The 27,564-nt window shown below is 43.3% G+C and overlaps 1 protein-coding gene across 1 annotated transcript; it reads right to left on the bottom strand.

Moving 5' to 3' along the window:
• Positions 1–202: 202 nt before the first annotated feature.
• syt11a (synaptotagmin XIa) lies at positions 203–27,408 on the bottom strand. The gene is made up of 5 exons (XM_029658316.2): positions 27,099–27,408; positions 10,355–11,100; positions 9,536–9,763; positions 5,874–5,994; positions 203–5,770 (listed from the first exon to the last, which is right to left on the bottom strand). The coding sequence occupies exons 1-5, from the start codon at positions 27,130–27,132 to the stop codon at positions 5,460–5,462; spliced, it is 1,440 nt and encodes a 479-aa protein (XP_029514176.1). The 5' UTR covers positions 27,133–27,408; the 3' UTR covers positions 203–5,459.
• Between the last annotated feature and the right edge of the window lie 156 nt (positions 27,409–27,564).

Below are 27,564 nucleotides of genomic sequence, written 5' to 3'. Positions count from 1 at the left end.
ACTGGATATTCTCATGCTGTAACTGCACAGAAGACCAAATCTTGTCACGTGATTTTGTGTTTGTGAGGGGGGAGAAAAAGAGGTATGCATTCACATTTTTGGTCATTTAGCAGCCACTGTTATCCAGAGAGAAATCAGTGAGCTAGTCGTGTGTCTGCCCATGTGTGACTTAGCAAAAAGGACAAGCAAAAAAAGACTCAAAAATAGTGTATCAGTTTATTTATTTGCACGTTCATTGTGTTAACAAATTCAACAAGTCAGCATTAGTGTAATATATTTAGCATAGACTACATAGCATTATGCAGTTTAAACACATTTCAGAGTACTGGTCTTGTTTTGCATTTCCCCCACACACACAACATACAACTCTGACCTTCAATTAAAGACTGAGGCGGTGAATCAATGACAGCCAATGGGATACTCACAACCCATTGATTTCTTTGTCTCTTTTTATTCACACCTCAGATTTGTCTGTACAACACACAACAGCAAAAGAGTGGGATGGGTTGTCATGGAAGGAAAAGGAGAGAGGACTAGAGAGAGGGATTCAGTCAGGGCCAAGGGATAGGAAAAGGAGAGTGGACTAGAGAGAGGGATACAGTCAGGGCCAAGGGATAGGAAAAGGAGAGTGGACTAGAGAGAAGAATTCAGTCAGGGCCAAGGGATAGGAAAATGAGAGTGGACTAGAGAGAGGGATACAGTCAGGGCCAAGGGATAGGAAAAGGAGAGTGGACTAGAGAGAGGGATACAGTCAGGGCCAAGGGATAGGAAAAGGAGGGTGGACTAGAGAGAGGGATACAGTCAGGGCCAAGGGATAGGAAAAGGAGGGTGGACTAGAGAGAGGGATACAGTCAGGGCCAAGGGATAGGAAAAGGAGAGTGGACTAGAGAGAGGGATACAGTCAGGGCCAAGGGATAGGAAAAGGAGAGTGGACTAGAGAGGGGATACAGTCAGGGCCAAGGGATAGGAAAAGGAGAGTGGACTAGAGAGAGGGATACAGTCAGGGCCAAGGGATAGGAAAAGGAGAGTGGACTAGAGAGAGGGATACAGTCAGGGCCAAGGGATAGGAAAAGGAGAGTGGACTAGAGAGAGGGATACAGTCAGGGCCAAGGGATAGGAAAAGGAGAGTGGACTAGAGAGAGGGATACAGTCAGGGCCAAGGGATAGGAAAAGGAGAGTGGACTAGAGAGAGGGATACAGTCAGGGCCAAGGGATAGGAAAAGGGAGGGCACCCCAACAATTGAACACATTCACAACGAGGGGAGAGCCCTTTGCCATTCCTGGGGGAACAATCACATACGCTAACGACAGGCGGCAGTGCATCTGCCTGATAGTGTCTGGGAACAAACTGTCATTTACACAAGGTTATACTGTATTTACATTTTGATATCTACAAAAAAGATGCTTTGATTAAGCTATGGGTTTAGGGGAGGCCAGCAAAACAGAGGATAACAAAGCCAGAGCATCTAATTTTGGTTTGGATTATTCCGTGATATGGGACATCGTTGCTGATCTTTGCAGAGTGCTTTCTGTGCTATTTACAAAAGGAAATGCTCATAGGAAGAAGAAACTGTTGAATATCGATCACAGGCACCTGTAACATACACAACCCCAGAATCTCAAAGTAAAGTCAGAAAGAAACAGTGAGAACATAGAAATAGGAAACTAGAAAATCTGTCAAAGATACAGAAACGGGAGAATGTACACGGTTTGTTTTCTAAAATATGTTAGCTAGCAATTATGATACACCTTGATTTGATCTCCACTAAACATTCCTGTCATGAAGAGAACTCACAATGTTGCTAGCCAAAGACATCTCGCCTCTCGCAGTAATTATGTCATGCACAGGCACGTGAGACAAAAAAAAAACGAAACACTTGTGTCCTTATCAACAGACACATTGACAGCCATCCTTTTCCCACAGAACAATGCTAAGATGCTGTCATCATTCTCCTTTCACCCTCCAAAAATGTTCCACTTTAACACTTTTTAAAATATTGAACGCAACCCTTATTAGCGCAGCTACAGTTAGGAGCCTGAACACCACTCCTTTCTAGATGTACCGTCTAACTCTCCAGCGAGGACAGAGCAATGAATAAAGATGACGTCACACTATTCCTCAGCCACCATGTTAGAATCTCCTGGAAAAAGTTGGCCAAACGGTGGACTACAACCCATTGGCCTTTCCGTGGTGAGACTCTGACAGAGATGCTTTGAGCCTGTGCTCACACTACAAACTTGGGCATTTGTAGCCTACCTTCAGGGCCCCATATGGTAAATACAACAACACATTTCCAGTCTACTGCCCAGCACATTTTTCCCCAAGCCAAGACTAGGTGGGGTTATGGTGTTAGGGCTAATGCAATTTTACCTCACTCCAAAGTGCACTTATATTCATATAATTAAATCATGCCCCAGACTGGAAGCCTCCTACAGAGACAAAGACAAAAGGATAGTCAGAGGACCTTTCTCTGAATTGGAAAGACTACAGTTTGAAAAATGTCTCTAGGTTATCGAAACCTGTGCGGCTGTTGTGTGTTTTTTTAAGTGCTGTGCTAATTATTCAAACATTATGAAACCAAAAGTCTGAAATGGGTTTCCGAGACAGTGCTTCTTAATTAATGACAATTACATTTTGTTTCAACAAGTTGCCTTGATGTATAGTTTCGATGGAAACTGAAGATACTGTGCATGTAATTGAACAAATTTCCAATATCTCATGGCTGTGAGGGAAAACTATAGGACAAAGGACTTGAACTGCCCAGGATATTAGCCTCTTATATTACAATAACTACAAATAGATATTTGTTTTCAAAAGTATCAAAAGAGAGCAAAAAAAAAAAAGTTTGATCAAATCAACCAGTGATAAAAGCAAAAAAGGTTGCTTTGGGCTTTTCAAAGTGCGATCAGATATACAAAATGTTCAGTGCGCAGCCCAGATGTGCATACTGCCTACTCTCAATTCCATGTGGAATGTGATGACTTTCATAGGAAAGGACACAACACTTACGAGTGCCAAAACCGCTATCAATGGTATCTACATAAAACTGTGATATGCCAAGCATTAACCAAAGAAGCTTGTTGAGTGACAACACCACGCAAATAACATGTAATAACAGACATTTATGGTCATTTATTTGCTAGCTCAAGTTAGCTCAAACCCAAGCTAGCATTGCAGCTAGTTTACTCAGTTTGAGGACTCAGTTTGAGCACCTCAGAGGCCGGTGAAGCTGAATGTCTACAATGTTTACCTGTGTGTGAGGGTAGGGATATGCAACATTCAAGCTAAGTGGTTAGCAGTGTACACCTACATTGAGATGCAGTGTATAGACACAGCAAAGAGACAGTGTGCAGTGACAGCTTGATCGCTATTGACTATCATAGTTCCAAAAAATCCTCTGACACAATGGGGACCGTGCTGTGGAGCAACAGCGGTGATAAACAGAGAGCAAGAGCTCGGGGAGAAGGGAGGGCACCAGAACCCGAGCTGACACTTTGAAGCCTTTGTTGAATTCAGTGGATGAGACATTGCAGGAGATGAACATTTGCATTCTTACACAAACTCACCCCACACAAAATGTATTTCAAGAAGACGGTGAGCTCAAACAAGGATCGACTGAGCCGTTACCAATGACGTGACTATAAATTCTACTAAATGGTGTATTCTAATAAATTGACAGGAGTAAAGCACTGACATGCAAGTGTATACAGGGCCAAATGGCCCCCGTGGAACAGCATACGAACGACAAAGCTCTCTCTGGTAAAATTGGTGATAGACAGACACAAAGTTACAGATCATTTAATGGCCTTCGGCTCATGTGGTCGCCATGACAACGGGTGTACTGTAACAACGGCTTTCGGGTACATTGAGATCCGTCCAATTATAGCTTCCCGTGCCACATGGCTACAGCCTCGCCTCGACCAATCACGTCAGGTCTAAAAAATAAATGCACCAATGAAATGATAGTGAGAGCAACAGGAGTCACAAAGTAAAACCAGAAATCATCAATTTACTCTAACGGGGTAGACCCAATCCACTGAGGTTGTGTGCTACTGAGGGAGGGTTCAGTGTAGCAGAGTGATTTTCCATCCACAATGCACTTATCGTGCTTCTACACCTGCATTGCTTGCTGTTTGGGGTTTTAGGCTGGGTTTCTGTACAGCACTTTGTGACATCAGCTGATGTAAGAAGGGCCTTATAAATACATTAGATTGATTGATTGATTGACTTATCATAGACACATTGTTATTTACTGAACGCAGGTTTTCCAACATGTACGTGAACGGCAGGTGAATAATGTCCGATTGTTATGCAGCGTTGGTATGAATCTGCCCCACAAAATGACATTCCCCATTTTGTCTCTGCCTCGCTAATATAGGATAGGAAAGGTGGCTTGAACTCATTTGAACTCATTTTACACTGTGCATGAAAAAGCTCTGACTCACGTAGTTTGACTATTGAGTTTCATGGGTATTGTTGCTACATGTGAGCTTACTGATGAAACATATATGGTCCACATTGAAAGGAAGAAACATAAACGTGGTGGTAGATAAGATCAATACATCCCTCTAGCCTTACCTGCCCATAACTTAAAACACTTAGCGATATCAGTATTATCCCGTGAACATTGTAATATAGTACTCTATCCTGCCCCATAAATTGATCACACGTCTAATATTACCACTGCTGTTTAAAAAAAAAAAAAAAGCCCCTACTTTAAAAAACAGCCCCGCCTCAATATAAATTAACCACACCCTCTAATTAACATAAACCCTCCCAGTTTTGTGCAGTACCAGGAGATACTTCCTGGTTTAAAGAGGAAGTGGTACACTAGGTTAAGAGAAAGTCTTGCATACTGTATTCTGTGGCCACATTCCTTCCCAGGTGTGTTTTATATTTAACTTGGTCAAGCAAGCAATTGAATGTTTATACCTATGGGTGACAGGGGGATGGAGAACGAGGGCGGGAGGTTGTGACGCTCTCGGATGTGAACTCTGATTGGATTAACCACATCCCCTTTACACCCCCACCCAACCGGTAGGACCACATGGATATCGCTGACAGTCTCGAATGTGTAGGCTATATATTTGTGTATACATTTGAATATGTCTTCCTATATTCAGATCTAGATTTTGAAATACTCAATCAAGTCTTTTGTCGTCAGTGATTCCTAAAAGTCTGGTCAGATTTTTTTTCAGCCACGGTGGTCGCCTCAATTGTTGCGGTAATTTTTCATAGAAGAGAGTGGTCCTACCTTACAAGTCCATGCTGGGTGGGGTAATGGTGGTCTGGTTGGGTCTCTTTATTTCAGACAGGAAGGGTTCTATTTCATTCTTTTATTTATTTTTCTAAGAGAATAGGATTGAAATAGTAGTGGTGGTGGTGGTTTTTCGACAGAATACCCACTCCGAGAAATTGCACGATTTTCAAAATTTTGGGGAGATTTTTCTGAGCTGTCCTAATACTCGCCCAGGGTGTGCCACTTGGCAATCTGCCGGCGGGGGTTGTCGCAGACCTCTCTCCAGTGGGTGACCCCAGTGGGCATGAGGCTCTGGCCACCCAGCACCAGGCGGCCCACCACCTCGTTCTTGGTGGTACGGTCGAAGTCGACCACCAGGAACTCCACGGAGACGTCGGCCAGCAGCTCGGCGGGCACGTCGTAGATGAATGACTCGTTGAAAACGGGGTTGAGTGTGCACTTCTTCACGTGTGTCTTCTTCTTGGCGATGCGCTTGTGGCTGTAGAACACGTTCACCTTCACATAGGGGTCTGTGAGGGATGGATAGAGGGGAAAGGGGGTGAGGTGTGTGTGTGTGTGTGTGTGTGTGTGTGTGTGTGTGTGTGTGTGTGTGTGTGTGTGTGTAGTACTTACTGCCTGACAGGCCAGTGATGTCCATCCTGGGCAGGTGTTTGGCCTTCAGCACCACCACATTGAGCCTGTGAGTGACAGGCTGGTAGGACAAAGACACCAGCAGCTCCCCACGGCTCACACACTGCAGAGAGAACGCAGGGTTAGAATGTAGATACACACACACTGCAGAGAGAACGCAGATACACACACACTGCAGAGAGAACGCAGGGTTAGAATGTAGATACACACACACTGCAGAGAGAACTCAGATACACACACACTGCAGAGAGAACGCAGGGTTAGAATGTAGATACGCACACAGTGCCGAGGGAACGCAGGGTTAGAATGTAGATACACACACACTGCAGAGAGAACGCAGGGTTAGAATGTAGATACACACACACTGCAGAGAGAACGCAGGGTTAGAATGTAGATACACACACACTGCAGAGAGAACGCAGGGTTAGAATGTAGATACACACACACTGCAGAGAGAACGCAGGGTTAGAATGTAGATACACACACACTGCAGAGAGAACGCAGGGTTAGAATGTAGATACACACACACTGCAGGGAAAACACCTAGTTAGAACACACACATGCACACACAAAGTACGCATACAGTACACTCATACACACAAAACCTGCCTTGCACACAAATAGGGCAGACATTATACGTCCATAACCCACTACCCACTTCCACACAATTTATACACCATAGATAATTTCCGTAAAAGTAATATACAGTATGTAGACCTGCGGCTTCCCCTGTCTTTCTGTTCATCTCGCTCTCCGTTTTACTCTTGGCCTCACTCTCTTTCTCGTGAATTCGTATACTACACCTAGGTGTCACTATGGCAACGCACTGTGGGAGGCGGCCCAAGGCTGAGCTTGAACTTAAAAAAGGAGAACTAGAGAATTACCCGGGCCGGGACGTACGCGCGCGTGTGTCTTGCCATGCGTGCGTGTGCAAATCCGCTACCATCTGCACTGGGATCTGCATGCAAAGTATGACGTAAATAGATAGCCTCCTAATTTTCTCTAGTCCAGTGCATCTGTAGCTTTTTCATTAATGAGCAGGACTTAACGCCACATCTCATTTAGAATCCCCACTAGGGGAATTCTGCTCTAAGAAAGACTAGTCTATAAAAATAGTCTGAAACCACTGCAGTCGGTACACAACAATACTCTACAGTTCTCTAACACTGTACTCCTTTTGACTATAATCTGAAGTACTCATGTAGTAAATGGTATATTTCACACTTAAAAGCACCTTTTGAGTATATAAATGAACATGCCATACACTCACTGCGGAGTGAAATGCAGAAAATGACCCACCATTTTTTTTTAGTGTTGCTTAGTTCCCTGACAATTTAATCTTTCAAAAAATATTTCTCTAAAGTACAACGCAAATGGTACATTTGTCATACTTTCAAGCATTTTTTAAAATTATATGAATGGACATACCATAATCTCAGTTTGCGCTTGGTTTATTTCTTTAAGTCTCCTATGGCCTCATTAGTCAAGACGGGCTGAGAGAGAAGTCCTAACAGCGCTAGGAGCTAGTGCTGCCATATAAACCAATGTGACATTTTGGACGCCTTGGGCTGAACGGGAGTTTTGATGCGTTTTAGTGCTCCTGTAGAATGGTGGAGAATCACAATGCTCAAAATATACCTTTTTATGTTCTAAACGGGTAACTGCCAAGTGTGTGAGCTACCGCTGTCGTAATGAGTGTGACGTCTTTACTGCTCCCCACTTCAATAATTTAAGCTTCCCCCCTCCACTTAAGTCCCCCCCCCCGATAAAAGTTTCATGGACGTCTCCTCTGGACTTATGGTCCAGCCACACTCCTTTTTATCGCAGCGCCATCTCGCTTTCTCTCCGTCCAAAGATGCCCTTCTCTCTCTAATTCATCCCCTACTACTCTATCATCCATCTCTCTCTTTCTCATGTACTCTTGTCTTTTTTTCCGCTCTTCATTTGTTCAGTGGCATCGCACTCCTTCTCCTCTTCATCAGCAGATACCCAAGTCTCTCTTTTTCATTTACTCAAATAGAGGGAGAGAAAGATTAGTTTATGTCTTGTTCCTTCTCTCTCCCCACTGGAAGATCGATTCCCTTCTGTCTCTAAACCGCTTCAGGCTGCAGTGAAATGGGAGGGAATTCAATTTAAGGCCCTCTTCTGAACGAAGGAGTAAAGAGATGAGGAGAGAGAGAGAGATGGAAGGAGAGGAAGAAAGGGAGAGAGGGGGTAGAAAGAGACAGATAACAGAGAGGAAGATGAGAGACAGGAAGAGAAAGGGAAAGAGAGGGAGAGAAAAAGAAAGAGAGAGGAAATGGTAGAACTATGTACTGATAAATCTCTATAGGAGTCAGAGAGAGAGAGAGGGGTGTGAAATAGTGTGACTGCATGGAGATGAAATTGAGAATGTTGGCGTGGGTTTATGTGTATATGGAGGAAGATATTATGCATGTGTGTATATATATCTGTACTGCCTCGCTTGACAGGCTTACATTGGCACTGGGAATGATACTTATGCATGTAATGTGTTTACACATGTGTCGTGTGGGCATGACTGTGCATGTGTGTGTGTGTCTGCTGCTGTCTTCGAAAGAATTTAAAAGAAACAGGTTGTGTATGCTGAATGAGCCTCTCTCTGTGTGTGTGTGTGTGTGTGTGTGTGTGTGGTATGCATTTAGGTTTCTCTGTAATCCTTTTCTCAGTGCAGATTGTGTTGTGCAGAGGTCTCTCTCTCTCGGTCTCTCCCTCTCTGTGCTATGTGTGGGGCTCTTTCTTGTCAATGGGAGTAGCCTACCCCCTCTATTTCTCTTTCTCTCTCCATTGCCCTCCCTCTCGTCTCCATCTTTCTGCTCTGTCTATACCACCCCTCTCTCTCCCCTGCCCTCTCTCTCCATCCCCTCTCTTTCTCCATCCCCTCTCTCTCCCCATCCACTCTCTCTCTCTCCATCCCCTCTCCTCTCCTCTCCTCCCCTCTCTCTCCCTACCCTCTCTCTCTCTCCCTACCATTTCTCTCTCCCTCCTCTCTCTCTCCCTATTCTCTCTCTCCCTATTCTCTCTCCCCCTCTCTCTCTCTCTCTCCCTCCCTCATTTTGCAAATGTATCGCCTTTCTGCCAACCTTTCTCTCTTTCTTCCCCGTCTCTCTCATTATCCCTCCCCCTCTTCATCTCTGGTGTTGCTGGCCATAAAAGCCCATCAACTGTTCCACTTCTCCATCCTCTCTCTCTATCCTTTTCTCCCTCCTTACCACTCCAACTCCTCCCTCTATCCTCAAATTCTGTCTACTCATCTCTCTATGAATTGCCCTCTTTTACCACACCCCATTCTCTCCCTCCCTTTCATCCTCTTTCCCCCTTTCGTCTCCCTTCTTTTCATTCCGGCCCTCATTCTAGAGTCTTTTTCATCATCTATCCTCCATCCCTCGATTCCTCACCTGTATTCCTCTCAATAAAAGAAAATGCCTTTCTCACTTTCATCCGGTTTCTCCTCTCTCTCCCTCCTCCTCCTTCTCTCCATTCCTAATTCCCATTCTCTAACCAGGATGTGTCTTTTGTCATTATTGTAGAAGAGAATGTTCTTAATAACATGTTTAAATAAAAAGGTAATAAATACAAGTAATTCCTTGTCTCCTCCCTCCATCCTTCCCTTTCCCTTTCCTCACCTGGATGTGTCTCTTGCTGATCTGTTGGGTGATGTGAACTCGTCCTGTGCTGGGGTCCAGCCCGGCCAGAGGCACTGCCGCCTCCCCGATGACATCATCACGGGCGAAGCGGTCAAAGCTGAGCACCAGGAAGTGCAGTGTGAGGTCGGGCAGTGTGCTGTAGGCCACGCCGTAGAACGTAAACGTCTCGTCAAACACTGGCTCCAAGGTCTTCCTCAGGACGCGGGTCTGCAGAGCAATTGGTCATATTTCAGTCTGGTTGCTATTGTGACAATAGCACTTAAACAGTTACACGTACATTAACAGTTAAACAGTTACACTTACAGTAACACTTACACTTACAGTAACACTTAAACAGTTACACTAACAGTAACACTTAAACACTTACACTTACAGTAACACTTAAACAGTTACACTTACAGTAACACTTAAACAGTTACACTTACAGTAACACTTAAACACTTACACTTACAGTAACACTTAAACAGTTACACTTACAGTAACAGTAACACTTACAGTAACAGTTAAACAGCTACAGTGACACAACTCTTTTACAATACAAAATGAGAGGGATAATGCAGCGGTCTTCAAACTTTTCTTGCCCAGGGCCCCAATCATGTTTGCATACTAAAACCTTTCTTTTTTTAAATGTTCTTATTTTTATCTAATCCTGTACTAATGAAAATTCAAATAATTCAATAATAAAAGTATTAAGCTAATTGGGACCGCAACCCCAAATACCTAAACCCTAAACACAACAAAGCAAATCAAGGATTAACCCTGTAGGTAGGAAGAAACCTCCAGAGGAACCAGACTCACCTTGACCCGATGCTTCTTTTCTGGCAGTATGGTCATCTTCACGTAGGGGTCCGAGCTACCCGCCTGCTCGTCCACGGCCGGCAGACCCTGGGCGCCAACAATGGTCACCACCAGCGCCTTCTTGGGGAAGTTGTAGTCCACGGACAGGCTGAGGGTGCCTAGGGCAGCGTGCGGCGTGGTGGTGCCCTCCCCCTGGCACGGAGTAAAGGGCGAGGCTGTCTTGCTGGCATCACAGCTACTGCTACTGCTGTTACCTCCGGAGCTGCTCTCCAGGCAGCAGTAGTCGGCTCGGATGGGCAGCGCCCGCTCTAGCCTGGGCTGTCCAGCAGGAGGCAGCAGGTGGCTCATCTGCAGGTGGGTGGAGCCGTTGAGCAGGCCCGTTTCTGGGTCAGCGTCCACCAGCATCACCCTTCCTCCCCCTCCTCCGCCTCCACCTCTTCCTCGCTCGCCATTACGACCCCACTCGACGCCGGATCCGCCGCCATTTTGCGAGGAGCCCGGGCGTCGACCCACGCGGACGATCTTCTTGTTACTGAGTGTCTCCGGGTAGATGCTGATTCCCTTGAGCATGTGGATGAACTTGTAGGGCGGGTCCACGGCCGGGTCGCAGGGCCCCGATTGGAGCTTGTAGCTGCCCGTCATCTGGCGGTAGCGACGCTGGCAGCAGGTCCAGAGGAAGACGGCCACCGTGACCGAGACCACCAGGACCCCGGCGCCCAGGAAGCCCGCCAGCACCGGGGACACCTCTGAGAGGGGCGAGGAGGGGAATGAGGGACAGGGAGAGAGCAGGGAAATCTTATTCATTTTATGATTTCCTTTCCACCGTCATTCACTTCATTCCTTCAATACTGATGGGTTGAAAGCCTTACTAACAGGTAGATTAGGCCTTCTAAAAAACTGCCTTCAACAAACAAAGGAAGAACACGTGCGGTATGAAAACACATAATGAAACAGAAGGTTGTATTCCATCAAAGAGCATAATTCCCTGCCTAAAGTGAGAAGATGAAAGGCTGTCAAAAATATGTGTCCCGAAAAGCAGGAAAACTGGTTAAACCTTGTAAAATGGATGGACTTGATCAGAGTATTTCAATTTTTTTCCCCCTGTTCACGTTTCGTGGGGCCTTGCCCCATACAGTCAGTCAGATGAGGAAGTTGAAGTTAGTATAAGCCGTTGCAGAAGGATTACAGTATGTTCTACACCATGTTCTACCCGGAGCGTTTAGGAAAACACACAACACCACTGACCTACATTTGGACTAAGCATGTGACCCGGTTTAAAAAGTGACTGACAGCTGTGGCACCAGCCTGGATCCAAGCTTCGGCTGGCACCTTACTTGACAGTACACGTTTAACTGGTATTCCAAATCAAATCCAATTTTATTTGGCACATGCGCCGAATACAACAGGTAGACCTTACCGTGAAATGCTTACCTACAAGCCCTTAACCAACAATGCAATTTTAAGAAAAATAAGACTTAAGAAAATATTTACTAAATAAAACAAATAAACAAATAAAAAAGCAACAATAAAATAACAATAACGAGGCTATATACAGGGGGTACCGGTACCAAGTGAATGTGTGGGGGTACTGGTTAGTCAAGGTAATTGACGTAATATGTACATGTAGGTAGAGGTAGTGACTATGCAAATAGTCCGGGTAGCCATTTGATTAGCTGTCCAGAAGTCTTATGGCTTGGGGGTAGAAGCTGTTATTCTTAGCAAGAAGCCTTTTGGACCTAGACTTGGAGCTCCGTACCACTTGCCGTGCTGTAGCAGAGAGAACAGTCAATGACTAGGGTGGCTGGAGTCTTTGGCCATTTTTAGGACATTCCTCTGACACCGCCTGGTGTAGAGGTCCTGGATGGCAGGAAGCTTGGTCCCAGTGATGTACTGGGCCGTAACGCATTACCCTCTGTAGCGCCTTGAGGTCAGAGGCCGAGCAGTTGCCATACCTTAAATAGTGGTGCGAAATAAAGTGCTGCCTAGTTCTGAGGTGTGGCTATGGATGTGAGGAGAAAGGTGAGGCTAAGGACACAGGGAGAGGGAGACTTTTTCTGAAAATATCATTTTTAAGAGATGGATAAATAATATCAACAAACACGTGTGATGGAATATTTGGTATTCTGAATAAAGGAAAACTATTCTATGGCATTTCTATGTTAACCGTAGTAGATTAACATAAGCGGTGCATTGTGTTTTGCTAGTTATCAACACAATCAGTGAATTTAAAAGGGTCAAATTATTAAATGAACAGTGCATAGCATTGTGTATTGTGAGTCACTGTAACGGCTTTCTAATGGTGAAGGAGAGTCGGACCAAACAGCGTGTCTATTGCGATTCATCTTTAATAAACAAACGTAACACACAACAAAACACTAACACTACAAAACGAAAACCGAAAACAGCCTATACAAGTGTCTACTAACCTCTAACCAGGACATCAAGACACACAGGACAATCACCCACAATACAACCAAAGAATATGGCTGCCTAAATATGGTTCCCAATCAGAGACAACGGTAAACACCTGCCTCTGATTGAGAACCACTTCAGACAGCCATAGACTCTCCTAGAACACCCCACTAAGCTACAATCCCACTATACACACATACCAAAATCCCAAGACAAAACACACCACAATACAAAAACTCTATGCCACACCCTGGCCTGACCCAATACATGAAGAAAACACAAAATACTTAGACCAGGGCGTGACAGTCACTGGAAATGTGTAACAGAAATATAGTTGGATTGATGTTGATATAGACACTGAAAGCAGTCAGGGAACGCTTCACTGTGTCGACTATTAAGCACTACAAGGTATTATAATAGGAACAAATCTGAATAAAGTCTTCCATTACTGTGGCCATGTTCAGTATAATTTGATATAAAAAAGTAATTCTGCACTTGGCTTGCTGCTACCAGTCATTTCAGAAGTACAGCGCATTCGAAAAGTGTTCAGACCTCTTCACCTTTTCCACATTTTGTTACGTTACAGCCTGATACGAAAATGGATTAAATCATTGTTTCCCCTCATCAATCGACACACAATACCCCATAATGACAAAGCACAAACAGGTTTTTTAAATTTTTTGCTAATTTATTAAAAATAAAAAACTGAAATGTGACATTTACATAAGCATTCAGACCCTTTACTCAGTACTTTGTTGAAGCACCTTTGGCAGCGATTAGCTGTGACGCTACAAGTTTGGCAGACAGGTATTTACAGGTACAGGTGCATCAACGCCTGGGACCGAGGTGACTGAAAAACATCTATCTCAAGACCATCAGACTGATTAACAGCAATCACTAACTCAGAGAGGCTGCTGCCTACATTGAGACCCAATAACTGGCCCCTAAATGGGTCACTAGTCACTTTATACAACGGCACTAAATAATGCCACTTTAATCATGTTTACATATCTTGCATTACTCATATCACATGTATATACTGTATTTTATTTATAATGTTTACATATCTTACATTACTCATATCACATGTACAGTGGGTCAAAAAAGTATTTAGTCAGCCACCAATTGTGCAAGTTCTCCCACTTAAAAAGATGACAGAGACCTGTAATTTTCATCATAGGTACACTTCAACTATGACAGACAAAATGAGAAAAAAAAATCCAGAAAATCACATTGTAGGACTTTTTATGATTTTTTTTGCAAATTATGGTGGAAAATAAGTATTTGGTCACCTACAAACAAGCAAGATTTCTGGCTCTCACAGACCTGTAACTTATTCTTTAAGAGGCTCCTCTGTCCTCCACTCGTTACCTGTATTAATGGCACCTGTTTGAACTTATCAGTATAAAAGACACCTGTCCACAACCTCAAACAGTCACACTCCAAACTCCACTATGGCCAAGACCAAAAAGCTGTCAAAGGACACTGTATTTTATGTATCTATTGTACCATGCCTATGCCGCTCGACCATCGCTCATCCATATACTTACATGCACATATTCTCATTCACCCCTTTAGATGTGTGTATTAGGTAGTAGTTGTGGATTTTTAGATTACTTGTTAGATATTACTGCACTGTCGGAACTAGAAGCACAAGCACTTCGCTACACTCGCATTAACATCTGCTAACACTGTGTATGTGACAAATAAAATGTGATTTACTTGGGGAGTTTCTCCCGTTCTTCTCTGTAGATCCTCTCAAGCTCTGTCACGTTGGATGGAGAGCATTGCTGCACAGCTGTTTTCAGGTCTCTCAAGAGGTTCAAGTCCGGGCTCTGGCTGGGCCACTCAAGGACATTCAGAGATTTGTACCGAAGCCACTCCTGCGTTATCTTGGCTGTGTGCTTAGGGTTGTTGTCCTGTTGGAAGGGGAACCATCACCCCATTCTGAGGTCCTGAGCACTCTGGAGCAGGTTTTCATCAAAGATCTCTCTGTACTTTCAATGCCGCAGAAAGTTGTTGGCACCCTTCCCCAGATCTGTGCCTCGACACAATCCTGTCTCGGAGCTCTACGGACAATTCCTTCGACCTCATGGCTTGGATTTTGTTCTGATATGCACTGTTAACTGTGGGACCTTATATAGACAGGTGTGTGCCTTTCCAAATCATGTCCAATCAATTGAATTTACCACAGGTAGACTCCAATCAGGTTGTAGAAATATTTCAAGGATGATCAATTGAAACAGGATGCATCAGAGCTAAATTCAGAGTCTCATAGTAAAAGGTTCTGAATACATATGTAAATAAGGTATTACTGTTTTGAACTTTTAAAAAATAATCTAAAAACCTGTTTTCTCTTTGTCATTATGGACTATTGTGTGTAGATTTTCTCACCAATGTTTTTATTGAATCCATTTAAGAATAAGGCAGTAACGTAACAAAATGTGGAAAAAGTCAAGGGTCAAATGTCAAAATTTTCCCGAATGTACTGTAGGTACTTCATCAACTCAAGACCCTCTGAACCCTGTTGTTTTGACAGCAATTTTGACGTTACAAAACACGACTGTATTGGTCACAACATCTATGGCGGCATTTCTTTCAAAACCTCTTTGTAAGTCATCTATTAGAATGGGGCAATAATTAGTGTCGTTCTGGCTCAGGCAAGTCTTGCTTACGTTCTTACTTGCAATCTCTTCAGTACTGACTCAATCTCTGAGTAACCTGAGAGAGACCGCCTCTTCACCAACCCTGTAGTCACAAACATGCACACAAACTGTAGTCGGTGTTGTAACGAGTCCAAAGACTAACCTGAGTGAGAGCAATACCTTATTGGTCCCGTGTGGTTCAGTTGGTAGAGCATAGTGCTTGCAATGCCAAGGTTGTGGGAACGATTCCCATGGGGCACCAGTACAAAACAAAAACAAAAGTCTGAAAACGTTTGCACTCGCTACTGTAAACAGTTTCATGGTCACATTTTCTAAGGGACCGATTGACAGAGGCACATTGCCTATCTTTGAGTAAGTAGTGGGTTTTCTGTCTTGTTGCCAATGTTTACACTACAGTGGGAATAAAAAAAAGTATGTGAAGCCTTTAGAATTACCTGGATTTCTGCATAAATTGGTCATAACATTTGATCTGATCTTCATCTAAGTCACAAAAATAGACAAATACAGTCTGCTTAATTAAACTAATAACACACAAACAATTAGAATTTTTCATGTCTTTATTGAACACACGGTGTAAGCATTCACAGTGCAAGGTGAAAAAAGTACAGTTGAAGTCGGAAGTTCACATACACTTAGGTTGGAGTCATTACAACTCGTTTTTCAACCACTCCACAAATTTCTTGTTAACAAACTATAGTTTTGGCGGTTAGGACATCTACTGTGTGCATGACACGTGTAATTTTTCCAACAATTGTTAACAGACAGTTTATTTCACTTATAATTCACTGTATCACAATTCCAGTGTGTCAAAAGTTTACATACACTAAGTTGACTGTGCCTTTAAACATCTTGGAAAAGTCCAGGAAATTATGTCATGGCTTTAGAAGCTTCTGATAGGCTAATTGACATAATTTGAGTTAATTGGAGGTGTACCTGTGGCTGTATTTGAAGGCCTACCTTCAAACTCAGTGCCTATTTGCTTGACATCATGGGAAAAGAAAGAAAATAAATCAGCCAAGACCTCAGAAAAATTGTCGACCTCCACAAGTCTGGTTCAACCTTGGGAGCAATTTCCAAACGCCTGAAGGGGCCACGTTCATCTGTACAAACAATAATATGCAAGTATAAACACCATGGGAGCACGCAGCTGTCATACCACTCAGGAAGGAGACACCTTCTGTCTCCTAGAGATGAACGTACTTTGGTGCGAAAAGCGCAAATCAATCCCAGAACAACAGCAAAGGACCTTGTGAAGATGCTGGAGGAAACAGGTACAAAAGTATCTATATCCACAGTAAAACAAGTCCTATATCGACATAACCTGAAAGGCCGCTCAGCAAGGAAGACGCCACTGCTCCAAAACCGGCATAAAAAAAGCCAGACTACGGTTTGCAACTGCACATGGGGACAAAGATCGTACTTTTTGGAGAAATGTCCTCTGGTCTGATGAAACAAAAATAGAACTGTTTGGCCATAATGACCATCGTTATGTTCGGAGGAAAAATGGGGAGGCTTGCAAGCCAAAGAACACAATCCCAACCGTGAAGCATGGGGGTGGCAGCATCATGTGGTGGGGGTGCTTTGCTGCAGGAGGGACTGGTGCACTTCACAAAATAGATGGCATCATGAGGGAGGAAAATGATGTGGATATATTGAAGCAACATCTCAACACACCAGTCAAGAAGTTAAAGCTTGGTTGCACATGGCTCATCGAAATGGACAATGACCCCAAGCATAATTCCAAAGTTGTGGCAAAACGGCTTAAGGACAACAAAGTCAAGGTATTGGAGTGGCCATCACAAAGCCCTGACCTCAATCCTACAAAAAAAATTGTGGGCAGAACTGAAAAAGCGTGTGCGAGCAAGGAGTCCTACAAACCTGACTCAGTTACACCAGCTCTGTCAGGGGGAATGGGCCAAAATTCACCCAACTTATTGTGGGAAGCTTGTGGAAGGCTACAATTTAAAGGCAATGCTACCAAATACTAATTGAGTGTATGTAAACTTCTGACCCACTGGGAATGTCATTTTTCTGTTGATGAAAGCAAGCTGTCCAGGCCCTGAGGCAGCAAAGCAGCCCCAAACCATGATGCTCCCTCCACCATAGTTTACAGTTGGGATGAGGTTTTGATGTTTGTGTGCTGTGCCTTTTTTTCTCCACATAAAGTGTTGTGTGTTCCATCCAAACAACCAAACTTCAGTTTCATCTGTCCACAGAATATTTTGCCAGTAGCGCTGTGGAACATCCAGGCGCACTTTTTCAAACTTTAGACGTGCAGCAATGTTTTTTTTGGACAGCAGTGGCTTCTTCCGTGGTGTCCTCCCATGAACACCATTCTTGTTTAGAGTTATGTATCGTAGACTCGTCAACAGAGATGTTGGCATGTTCCAGAGATTTCTGTATGTCTTTAGCCGACAGTAGGATTCTTCTTAACCTCATTGAGCATTCTGTGCTGTGCTCTTGCAGTCATCTTTGCAGGAAAGCCAGTCTTAGGGAGAGTTTAATTTATTTTACGTTTATTTAACTAGTCAAGTCCGTTTTAAGAACAAATTCTTATTTACAATTACGGCCTATGGACAGTAGGTTAACTGCCCTGTAGCAACAGTGCTGAAATGTCTCAATTTATAGACAATTTGTCTTACCGGACTGACTTTTAGAGATACTTTTGTTACCCTTTCCAGCTTTATGCAAGGCAACAATTCTTCATCTTAGGTCTTCTGAGATCTCTTTTGTTCAAGGCATGGTTCACATCAGGCAATGCTTCTTGTGAATAGCAAACTCACATTTTGTGAGTGTTTTATATGGGGCAGGGCAGCTCTAACCAAAATCTCCAATCTCGTCTCATTGATTGGACTCCAGGTTAGCTGACTCCTGACTCCAATTAGCTTTTGCAGAAGTCATTAGCCTACAGTAGGAGTTCATATACTTTCCCCAACCTACACTGTGAATGTTTAAATGATGTACTCAATATAGACAAGAGAAATACAATAATTTGAGTGCTATTAGTTTAAGCACACTGAGTTTGTCTATTGTTGTCAAATTTATGCAGAAATCCAGGTAATTCCAAAGGGTTCACATACTTTTTCTTGCCATTGTATGTCTGTATTGTTACTTTTGTGTTGTATGTTTACTACCATGGAAACTTGGTTTTTATTTAGTATTTGCTCCACTCTCGTCTCTCTCTTGCATAACACTCATCTCCATTTCCCTCACTTCTATCCATATCTTGTTCTTTCTCTCTCTTTCTCTCTCCCTCTCTCTCTCTCTCTAGGTGGCCCGTGTCATGGGTCGCCCTGGCAACCGCGGGGCCCCTCTCCCATCGAGCTGGTCAGATGGAGCTGATTGGAATTCAAAGTTTGCCCAGGAACCCCAGAGCGGATGAGAACAGGATGTGTGTTCCACCATCTCCACACAAGCAGCCCTTAACCAGACGCCAGCAACCACCAGAGGGGGAGGGGGAGGGGGGGGGTTGCCTATTCTGAGAAAGTTTCTATGTAAAGAGAGAGGCTGAGAGATGTTTTTGGCAGACATGGCGGCAGAAGTGGGTGTATGCGTATCTGTGTCTGTGCGTGTGCGTGTGTGCATGTGTGTGGTTGACAGACACCGCTGTACAGCTGCACTGATCACAGCTATAATGAGGCCTCAAGAGCTTTGGAGAGTTTCTCCTTGTCTCCTGTGAGTTCTATGTAAAACTCCACAGCATCATGGATAATAAGTATAGGAACTACACTATAAACACTTAGCATACTGAGTGTTCATGCATTTACAAACATTCCTAAAAACACACCCACATACAGCATTCACAAAAAGCCACTGATGCAGATGCATAAAAAAACTAAATAAATAAATACCCTGAATTATGCATGCCGTTGTCATGGGAAATTTCATGGAAGTTACTTGTCGTTTTTAGTGTAAACCAGGGATCATCAACTAGATTCAGCCGCTGGCCGATTTTATTTCTGGAGTGGATGTTCGGGGGGCCGGAACATAATTACAAATAACTTGTAGACTGCAAATTGACCACAAGAAGCCCAAACAGATATCATATTTGACTTAAACATAATCAGATTCACATCTGCATTCTGATAAGCCACCTTCTACCGTTAAAATCTGTGACTGAAGCCCAAACCAACCTCAGTGGTCAGGAATAACTATGCATAGTCACATTTGCTTAAGGTTACCTACCTCTGTTATAAAACAAAGATGACAGAGGCCCCAGCTATCGACTACAATAATTCTGCACCAGATTTTCTCTTGGAGGAAAATGGAAGTACAATTATAAGTCCTCTTGCTTTCTATATAAAAAAAACAGGTTTCGGCAATAGCTGCCTTCATTAACCTTCATGCACCTTGGCGGGAACTAGTAGCCTGGTAAAACCAGACTGAACACAGCCTTCACGATTGGAAGCAATAGTGAGTGCAACATTAAGCCTGGTTTGACCAGGCTAGTTCTTGACTGGATAACTCCAGATGCTTGAGCCTGCAGCCAGCCACACCCTGGGCCACCAGTAAGCTGCATGTGCAGGGATTTAGCTGTGTGTCAGCAGTCAATATTCATATCCAGCAGTGAAGTCAGTTGGAGGGGCTTAGCAACAGTGCAGGAGGCCAAAATTGGGTCAGCAGGCACTTGTCCAGTTGTGTGACAGACAGGAGGCTTTAAAGAGCTTTTGGAAAAATCAAAATGGCCAGAAAAGGATAGTTGCAAACATGGTTACTTGAGGACAGAAAGTGTGTTAGAAATCAAAGGTAGGGGCCTCCCGAGTGGTACAGTGGTCTAAGACATTGCATCGCAGTGCTAGTTGTGCCACTAGAGATCCTGGGTTCGAGTCCAGACTCTGTCGCAGCTGTTTCCTCCGACACATTGGTGCGGCTGGCTTCCGGCTTAAGTGGGCATTGTGTCAAGAAGCAACCCTTGGTTGGGTTGTGTTTCGGAGGACGCACGACTCTTGACCTTCGCCTCTCCTGAGTCCGTACGGGAGTTGCAGCGATGAGACAAGACTGTAACTACCAACCGGATACCACGATATTGGGGAGGAGAAAAAAAGGGGTTAAAGAGAAAATAAATCAAAAGGTAGCAGGAAGACGAGAGAGAGATGGATCGTCAGGAGAGAAAGAGGAGAGGAAATGGTGAAAGGAAGAGAGAGAGTGAGGAAATGGGGCACGAATGAGTGGTGACATTAGCTGCTAACAGAGAGACAAACAGTGAGACAAAGGATGCATAGCTAGGTCCCAGACTGAGAGTCGAGAGCAAGCGTGCCAGACAAACAGACTGGTTGGGACATTTCTGAAGAGTGACTTCCCTGCGGGCCATGGGAATTCAGAACAGCAGGCGGCTAAACCATTTAGAATATTTTTTGTATTGGCATTCAAAACAGTTACTGGCATCCAATTCTGCTTTCCCTTCTCTCTTTCTCCTGATCCTCCAAGGAAATGTTCTCCCTTTTCCTACTCTATTTTGTCATCTCTCTCTTCCTCTCTCATCCACTCACTGTATCTCCATAGTGTCTTCGCTACCCACACCCATTATCCCCCTCTAGACAAAGACTCGACCCCTCTACTCCATTGATCATTGCGACCTCAGTGGGGCTTGAGAATCAGATGATGTCACTTTTTTGGAGGGTCTTTAAAGCCCAGCTGAGCAGCTCTTGTTGCCTAGAGGCATTCCCCCAGCGAGAGACTGACATTACCCATAAGGTCAAGGTCTAAATGAAATAAACCGTTCAAACCTCAATCGCAATACTGAAGAAAAGGTTGAAATCCAGAACTTACTAATAAAACCAACAGTATCAAAAGGAGCACAATGCTTGAAAGAACAAGCGTGTGTGTGTGTGTGTGTGTGTGTGTGTGTGTGTGAGAGAGAGAGAATGTGTGTGTGCTCGTGTCTATGCACACGTGTCTGTGCACAAGCAGGGGGCATCCATGATTAATAGACTGCAGTAAATTTTTAATCACGAGCAATGATTCTAATTGTCTGATTCATACGCGAAGAGGAGAGTGGGGAAGTGTGGGACCGTGGAGGAATACAGGAACACAGAGGAGTGTGACGGTAGGGCAGGAAGAGGAGGACGAGGTTATGATGGAGAGAGGAGCGTTGTGCAGTTACCGAAGAGAGGAGGAAAGGAGGAAATGAGGAGTGTGTTATTAAGGATAAAGTGTGACGTCTGGGCTTAGACTACCAGAAGAGTAGTAAATATAACCAGCACTCCATACTCTGAATTCACTCATTCTAACCACTAAATGAATGGGCAGGTAGCAACAACGTAACCACATGTAACATTGGGATTTTGCATTAGTATATGCATCAAAAGTCCCAATGCAAAGTGACCTCCCTTTTCTATTGTTGGCGTTATTACATAAAACCGATTAGAATTCCGAAGTATCGGCGAAGTCCAGTCGGGAAAAGGTTTTCCATGGTGTGATGTAATATAGAGGAACAGGTAAGCCAGCCTGATCCCTATAATGTAAACTCCAACAGAAATAACGTCAAATCTATAACTTCAAATTAATCAAAATCGCCATGACTACTGGTTTCAACAACATTTTCAGCCAACTTACAAGCAAATACTTTTTGAATTTATTGTTACAACAACTTGCAAAATTGCTAGCCAACTAGTCTGCTCACGTTAGCCATACTACCCTGCTTACGTTAGCACGGAATGAGTCAGCCAGTTGCTATCAACAGCTAGCTTACAGCTACATTAAAGTAAACCAACGTTTAGGAAATACATAACGCCATAATATTAGCTACTGTATATGCAGTTATTTTAGCCAGCAAGCTAGCTAGCCAGCGTTAGCTATTTAGCCAACTAGCTATTAGCTTAGCCAGCCTAGCCAACCACCACAGTTATAGTCAGTAAGCTAGAATCCAACTTCTGGAGACCAGATAGAAAAAAAATGAATACAACACAACTAAAAAATAACTGCAGATTAAAAGAAAAGAGAGAGCAGAGACTTACAGATTGAAGGTTGGGGCCCATCCGATGGTAAAACGTTTAAAAGAGTGCAGGCTGAGTTAGCTACCAAAGTGAGGGGGAGGCGAGTGCTTCACCGGGCAGAAATCCAAAATAGATAGATTCTAGATGTCTGTCAACTAGCGTGCTAGCATTAAGCCAAGGTGGAAAAAGTTACAAAACTCATGTAGCCTATTTCATAGCGAACATGGCAAAAGTTGACAAAACAAAAAGGAGAACAGATGTGGTACTACACAATTAAAGAAAGTCGGTATGATATTCTTTCATTTTAAGCCCATGGCAAGCACTAGAGCCTGCCGTGCCAACAGGTTCTCACTAGATAACACAGCCACAAAGTCTGTGAGAAGCATGATGTGTGGTCGACGTTTTCCAGCTCGAGCTACCTACAGAGCTAGCATACAAACTCGGTTGCAGAGTAAATCCTCCATATGAGAAATAGTGCATTGCGAGAAATAGTGCATTGTGGATAATTTAGAAGTTATCTGGAAATAATAAATATGTAATAACCCCAAAACATAACTATGTTTGAACTTATAGGTAACCAGATCATGACTGCAACTAAGTTACTAAGTCTTTGACCACACTGTGTTGTTCCATTGGTGAGTAAAAACTCATGCTTCCTACCCTTTCGGTGCCAAACCAACCAGGATTCGACCACTAACTTCAGGAAGGTGATGTCAAGGTACGAGGAAATAATACCTTCCTAAGTAACTCCACTCCTAAGAGTTGTGTGTCTCAAGTATTCTTCAAATAACTCCAAAACTCATAGAAATGTTCTCGTAAACACACCCGTTTCCCTCTTACATGTACAACAGATGGCACACAGACAAAACACTTCTGTAAATGTCCATCTCCCCTACCGCCATCAACACGCTGGGGTAAACCACTGCTGCTCAGCTTCTCACAGGACTGAGCTAATAGACTAGCTAAACCCCCTTTCACACAACGTTAGCCTTCTCTGTGTGTGTTTCTTCATCCTGAAATCTCTGTGAATATGAGTGACACAGACAGACACCTTGTCCCGAGGTGGAGTGTGCCTGTATTTCAACACTGGGACAGAAAGAGGCTTGTCACTCTGACACCAGTCACTATGGCATTAAATCACAAGCTCTGTTCGGCACTGCCACTGCGGCTATGCCGGACACACTGCAGAGAGAAGGAACGGAGAGAGCTGGAGGGAGGGGAGAGGTAGGACTGTGTGTCGGCTCACCCCTTCATCCAGGCTAGACTGCCTCAGTAAGAGATGTAGCCCTGAAGAGATAAAGTCAATAACATAAGGGTACTAAACAAGGAAAACCTTTTAAGTGAGTTATACCATCTTCATAAGACATATAAAGGTGTTTTACATTGCTTATGTTATGACTGTGTAATGTCCTCATCAAGTACATACATTACGGGTCAAAAGTTTTAGAACACCTACTCATTCAAGGGTTTTTCTTTATTTTATATTATTTTCTACATTGTAGAATAATAGTAAAGACATCAAAACTATGAAATAACACATATGGAATCATGTAGTAACCAAAAAAGTGTTAAACAAATCCAAATATATTTTATATTTGAGATTCTTCAAATAGCCACCCTTTGCCTTGATGACAGCTTTGCACACTCTTAGCAATATGTACATAGCACATCCAACTACCTCATCCCCATACTGTTATTTAAAAAAAAAATCTTGCTCCTTTGCACCCCAGTATCTCTACTTGCACATTCATCATCTGCACATCTGTCACTCCAGTGTTTAATTTGTATATTGTAATTACTTCGCCACCATGGCCTATTTATTTCTTTACCTCCCTTATCTTACCTCATTTGCACACACTGTATATATACTTTTTTCTACTGTATTATTGACTGTATGTTTGTTTATTCCATGTGTAACTCTGTGTTGTTGTATGTGTCGAACTGCTTTGCTTTATCTTGGCCAGGTCGCAGTTGTAAATTAGAACTTGTTCTCGAAGAAATCCGGAACAACATACAGAAGTGTCTATAAGCAACAAAGGTCAATATCGATAGGCTAAAAGCAACAAAGGTCAAAGGTCAATTGATCGGCTAAGAAGAATATGTACAGAAGATTCAAACTACAAAAACGGACACTGGGAACTGTGAAGAGACTAAATACACTAAGAAACCGAGTTGGTCAGTCGTAGACAATCTCGTCTGTTTTAAATCCTAAATGGACACTCACTTTGATTATTCCAATATTAAGTATGGTGTTCCACAAGGTTCTGTGCTAGCACCTATGCTGTTCTCATCAAATACAAGTCTTACACGCAAACCACACCGGACACACTGCGCGCGTGAGCATTGCAAAATCAATTTACACATACATGTTATTCAATCATTTCTAACTTATTTCTCACCATAGCTCTCTGTCTTAGGTGCAGACTATCCCTCAAATAGCTCATATTTGGCTACTCCCTGACTCAACAAGTCTTTCTCCCTGCCAGTCCTTCAGGTAACTCCTACGCCATGGTTTTGGATCCAAGATGGCATTGCAGGCTGGGGATCTTTAAATATCTGCCCTCTTTTGCATCAAAGACTGCCAACCCAAACACCCACCGTCATCCCAACTATCCCCTCTGTCCACATGCATGCATTGGATAATAAGTGATAGTGTGTAGTGATGGTTAAGAATAGAGTGGGGTCCAATGGAACACAGTTTCACACTCCAATATCGTTTTCAAACTATATCACGGCGAACCAAACCTTACTGTGCTCGCTCGGGTATACGCTGATGAAAGTGAACACCCCCACAGCATTGTTTTTCAACTTTTGTATGTTATATATAATATATATGGCCATGTTTTCATGAATTTGATGATATGATCTTGAAGCCCATTCAAAACAGTATGGGACTGGATACGGAAGTAAAGCAGAAGGGGTCATCACATTCACATTGTATTTCATTTTCACATTGTCCTTTCCAGAACAATTACAGCAACAACCAGGCCAGCTCAGTACAGCTTGTTTTGGCTCGGCTCAGCTCAGCAGTGTGAGCCCTCAGGTGGGGTAAACTGCAGCTGTTCCCTCCAGCTTTGGCACTGGCCTCAACTCTGAAGGAAAGTCCTGAATCAAAGCAAAACCATGCACGTTGCTCTGGGCGATAGCTATCTGTTAAGGAGAGGAATTATGGTAATATGAATTTAACAATGCATATAAATTGGTAATGAAGAGATGATAGAACATAGAGTGCTTTTGTTGGTGTAATTAGACTCCCCACGCCCTCTCACCGAGGAGCTGCTCTAACACTCCTGACACAAACAAACACACATTAGGGCCTCACCCATCCACTGCAGACAAAGAACATAACAATCTTCTCAGGAGCTCATTTATTTTTCGGGGACTTTGTGCAGGTCAGAGGAGAGGAGAATTAGACTGTTTCTTACTGCTTTTGTCAATGTGATATGTCCCATTAGTTGTCTACACTGGTTGCTGTATATTGCGTAATTGATTGCTGAGTAATTGTAGGTGTAAACCATATATTTATACAGTAGGCTAAATATATGTGTGTGACTGGGTGTAGCCAGTGTTTTTTCCATTTCTGTCCACTCATTCTCCAGTCATTCTCTAAATAACAACATATTCTGCACAAGGTTAAGCCCCATAGCCGGTGTTTTAACTCTGACAGTGATACGTGATGCACTATTGGCAAAACATCCATCAATGCTTCCGACAGTCCCACGGTTACATAACTAGATTACAATGAGCACTCGAATTGATTGCCCAGCGAGTGAGGTTTTTGGGGAGATGTGAGACCACCCACCCCGCCCAAATGTTCTGTTAGGCTATGGACAACGGGTCCAGTTCAGGAATTCGGGTAGATGTTCATTGAAACAATAGAAGAGCGAGCAGTCGGGCATAGTTGATGCCAAGCCTCAAGAATAGACATAACGTCATCATCCTCTCTAACCCACATGCGCAGTCAACGCCATTAGAGAAGGCTGGAGAAAGTATGAGCGCAGTAGGAGCAGGCCAAACAGGTCTCACCCATAACAATAAATACGTACCGCACAATAAATATGTACTAGAAATCAACTTTATTTGTTTTTACATAATGTCAAAAGGCACATTTTTATTCAGTCCATTTCCCTGCCAATATTCCCCCTTCAAGCCAAAATCTGACGAAGCAGTATTGGTGACTGCCGGGAACTAATGCACGCATGACCACACATTTTCATATACATGCCTATTTCTAATCCCAACAAATTAAACAAATTAAACATTAGGCCTATTCTCCGTTTTAAAATTATTAGAATTTGTTGACGCAGAGTCAAGGCCTTCGCTGGCCTGTGTTCTCAACAACTTTATATATATATATTTTAAATGTATTCCAGTTGTTGGCTCAAAGCTTTCTAATCATCAGAATAACATCCATTCTAGGAGATAACCCGTGTTTTATGAAATATTAAATAGACGTGTGCCATTTATTTCAAACATCAAATTAAATTGAATATACAAAAAAACTAGGCTTTGCTGGAGATAATTAAAGTAAATGTGTAGAGAATAAACAACACATTTAGCACCTGGCGTCTTTCAGCCTTTCTAGGCCAACATGACACCATTTAGAATCCGAGGAGAACCTGAGAAACACTCATTTTTCTTCCGCTAGCCTAAAACAGTTGGCTGGCATCCAATAAGTAGCCTAAATACAGTTGTTTTCCGTTAATTATTATGAGGAAAAATATGTCTTACCATATGCTGGTCTTAAATTGGTTATCTCTGTCATTTTGAGGTTGAAATGGCTGTGTTGTTGTCAGAAGAAAAAAAATATTAAAAGAAAACAATTAAAACTCGCAGGTTTCTATTTTATTTCCATGAATGTTCTTGTCCCTCCGCTTTTTCTTAAGGTCAGATGAGACGATGTTTGACCGTGGTATTTTTCTCAGTCCGAAATTATTGTTTTGATCCTGTCGCTTCTCAATGATGCGCTCGGGATGGCATTTGCGCTTGCTTCTTCCCACTCCAGTTTCGAGCTCGGGTGCGGCTGCTGAGCGCGACTACTACAACCAGAGTTGCCCCCCCCCCCCCCCCCCCTGATAACGGGGAGTCTAGGGGAGAATCTCAATTGATTCACATGATTCCTCGCGTCCCCTCTTCTCACCTCTTTCTCAAAACACATTGGATGAGAAGGTCAGAGGTCCAGCCCCTCCAAACCTTC

This window comes from Oncorhynchus nerka, linkage group LG4, assembly GCF_034236695.1.
Source record: "Oncorhynchus nerka isolate Pitt River linkage group LG4, Oner_Uvic_2.0, whole genome shotgun sequence".
Classification (NCBI taxonomy): domain Eukaryota; kingdom Metazoa; phylum Chordata; class Actinopteri; order Salmoniformes; family Salmonidae; genus Oncorhynchus; species Oncorhynchus nerka.
Note: the sequence above shows the minus strand (reverse complement) of the source record. Positions and strands in the feature narration are given on the sequence as shown.

What these genes read in the sequence shown, in the direction of transcription:
- syt11a (XM_029658316.2), bottom strand. Translation starts at nt 27,132, where the DNA reads ATGACAGAGATAACCAATTTAAGACCAGCATATG. An exon ending in TCAGCAAGAGACACATCCAG is followed by an intron (nt 5,995 to 9,535) that starts GTGAGGAAAGGG and finishes TTCTCTCTGCAG; the next exon opens with TGTGTGAGCCGTGGGGAGCT. An exon ending in CATCACTGGCCTGTCAGGCA is followed by an intron (nt 5,771 to 5,873) that starts GTAAGTACTACA and finishes CATCCCTCACAG; the next exon opens with ACCCCTATGTGAAGGTGAAC.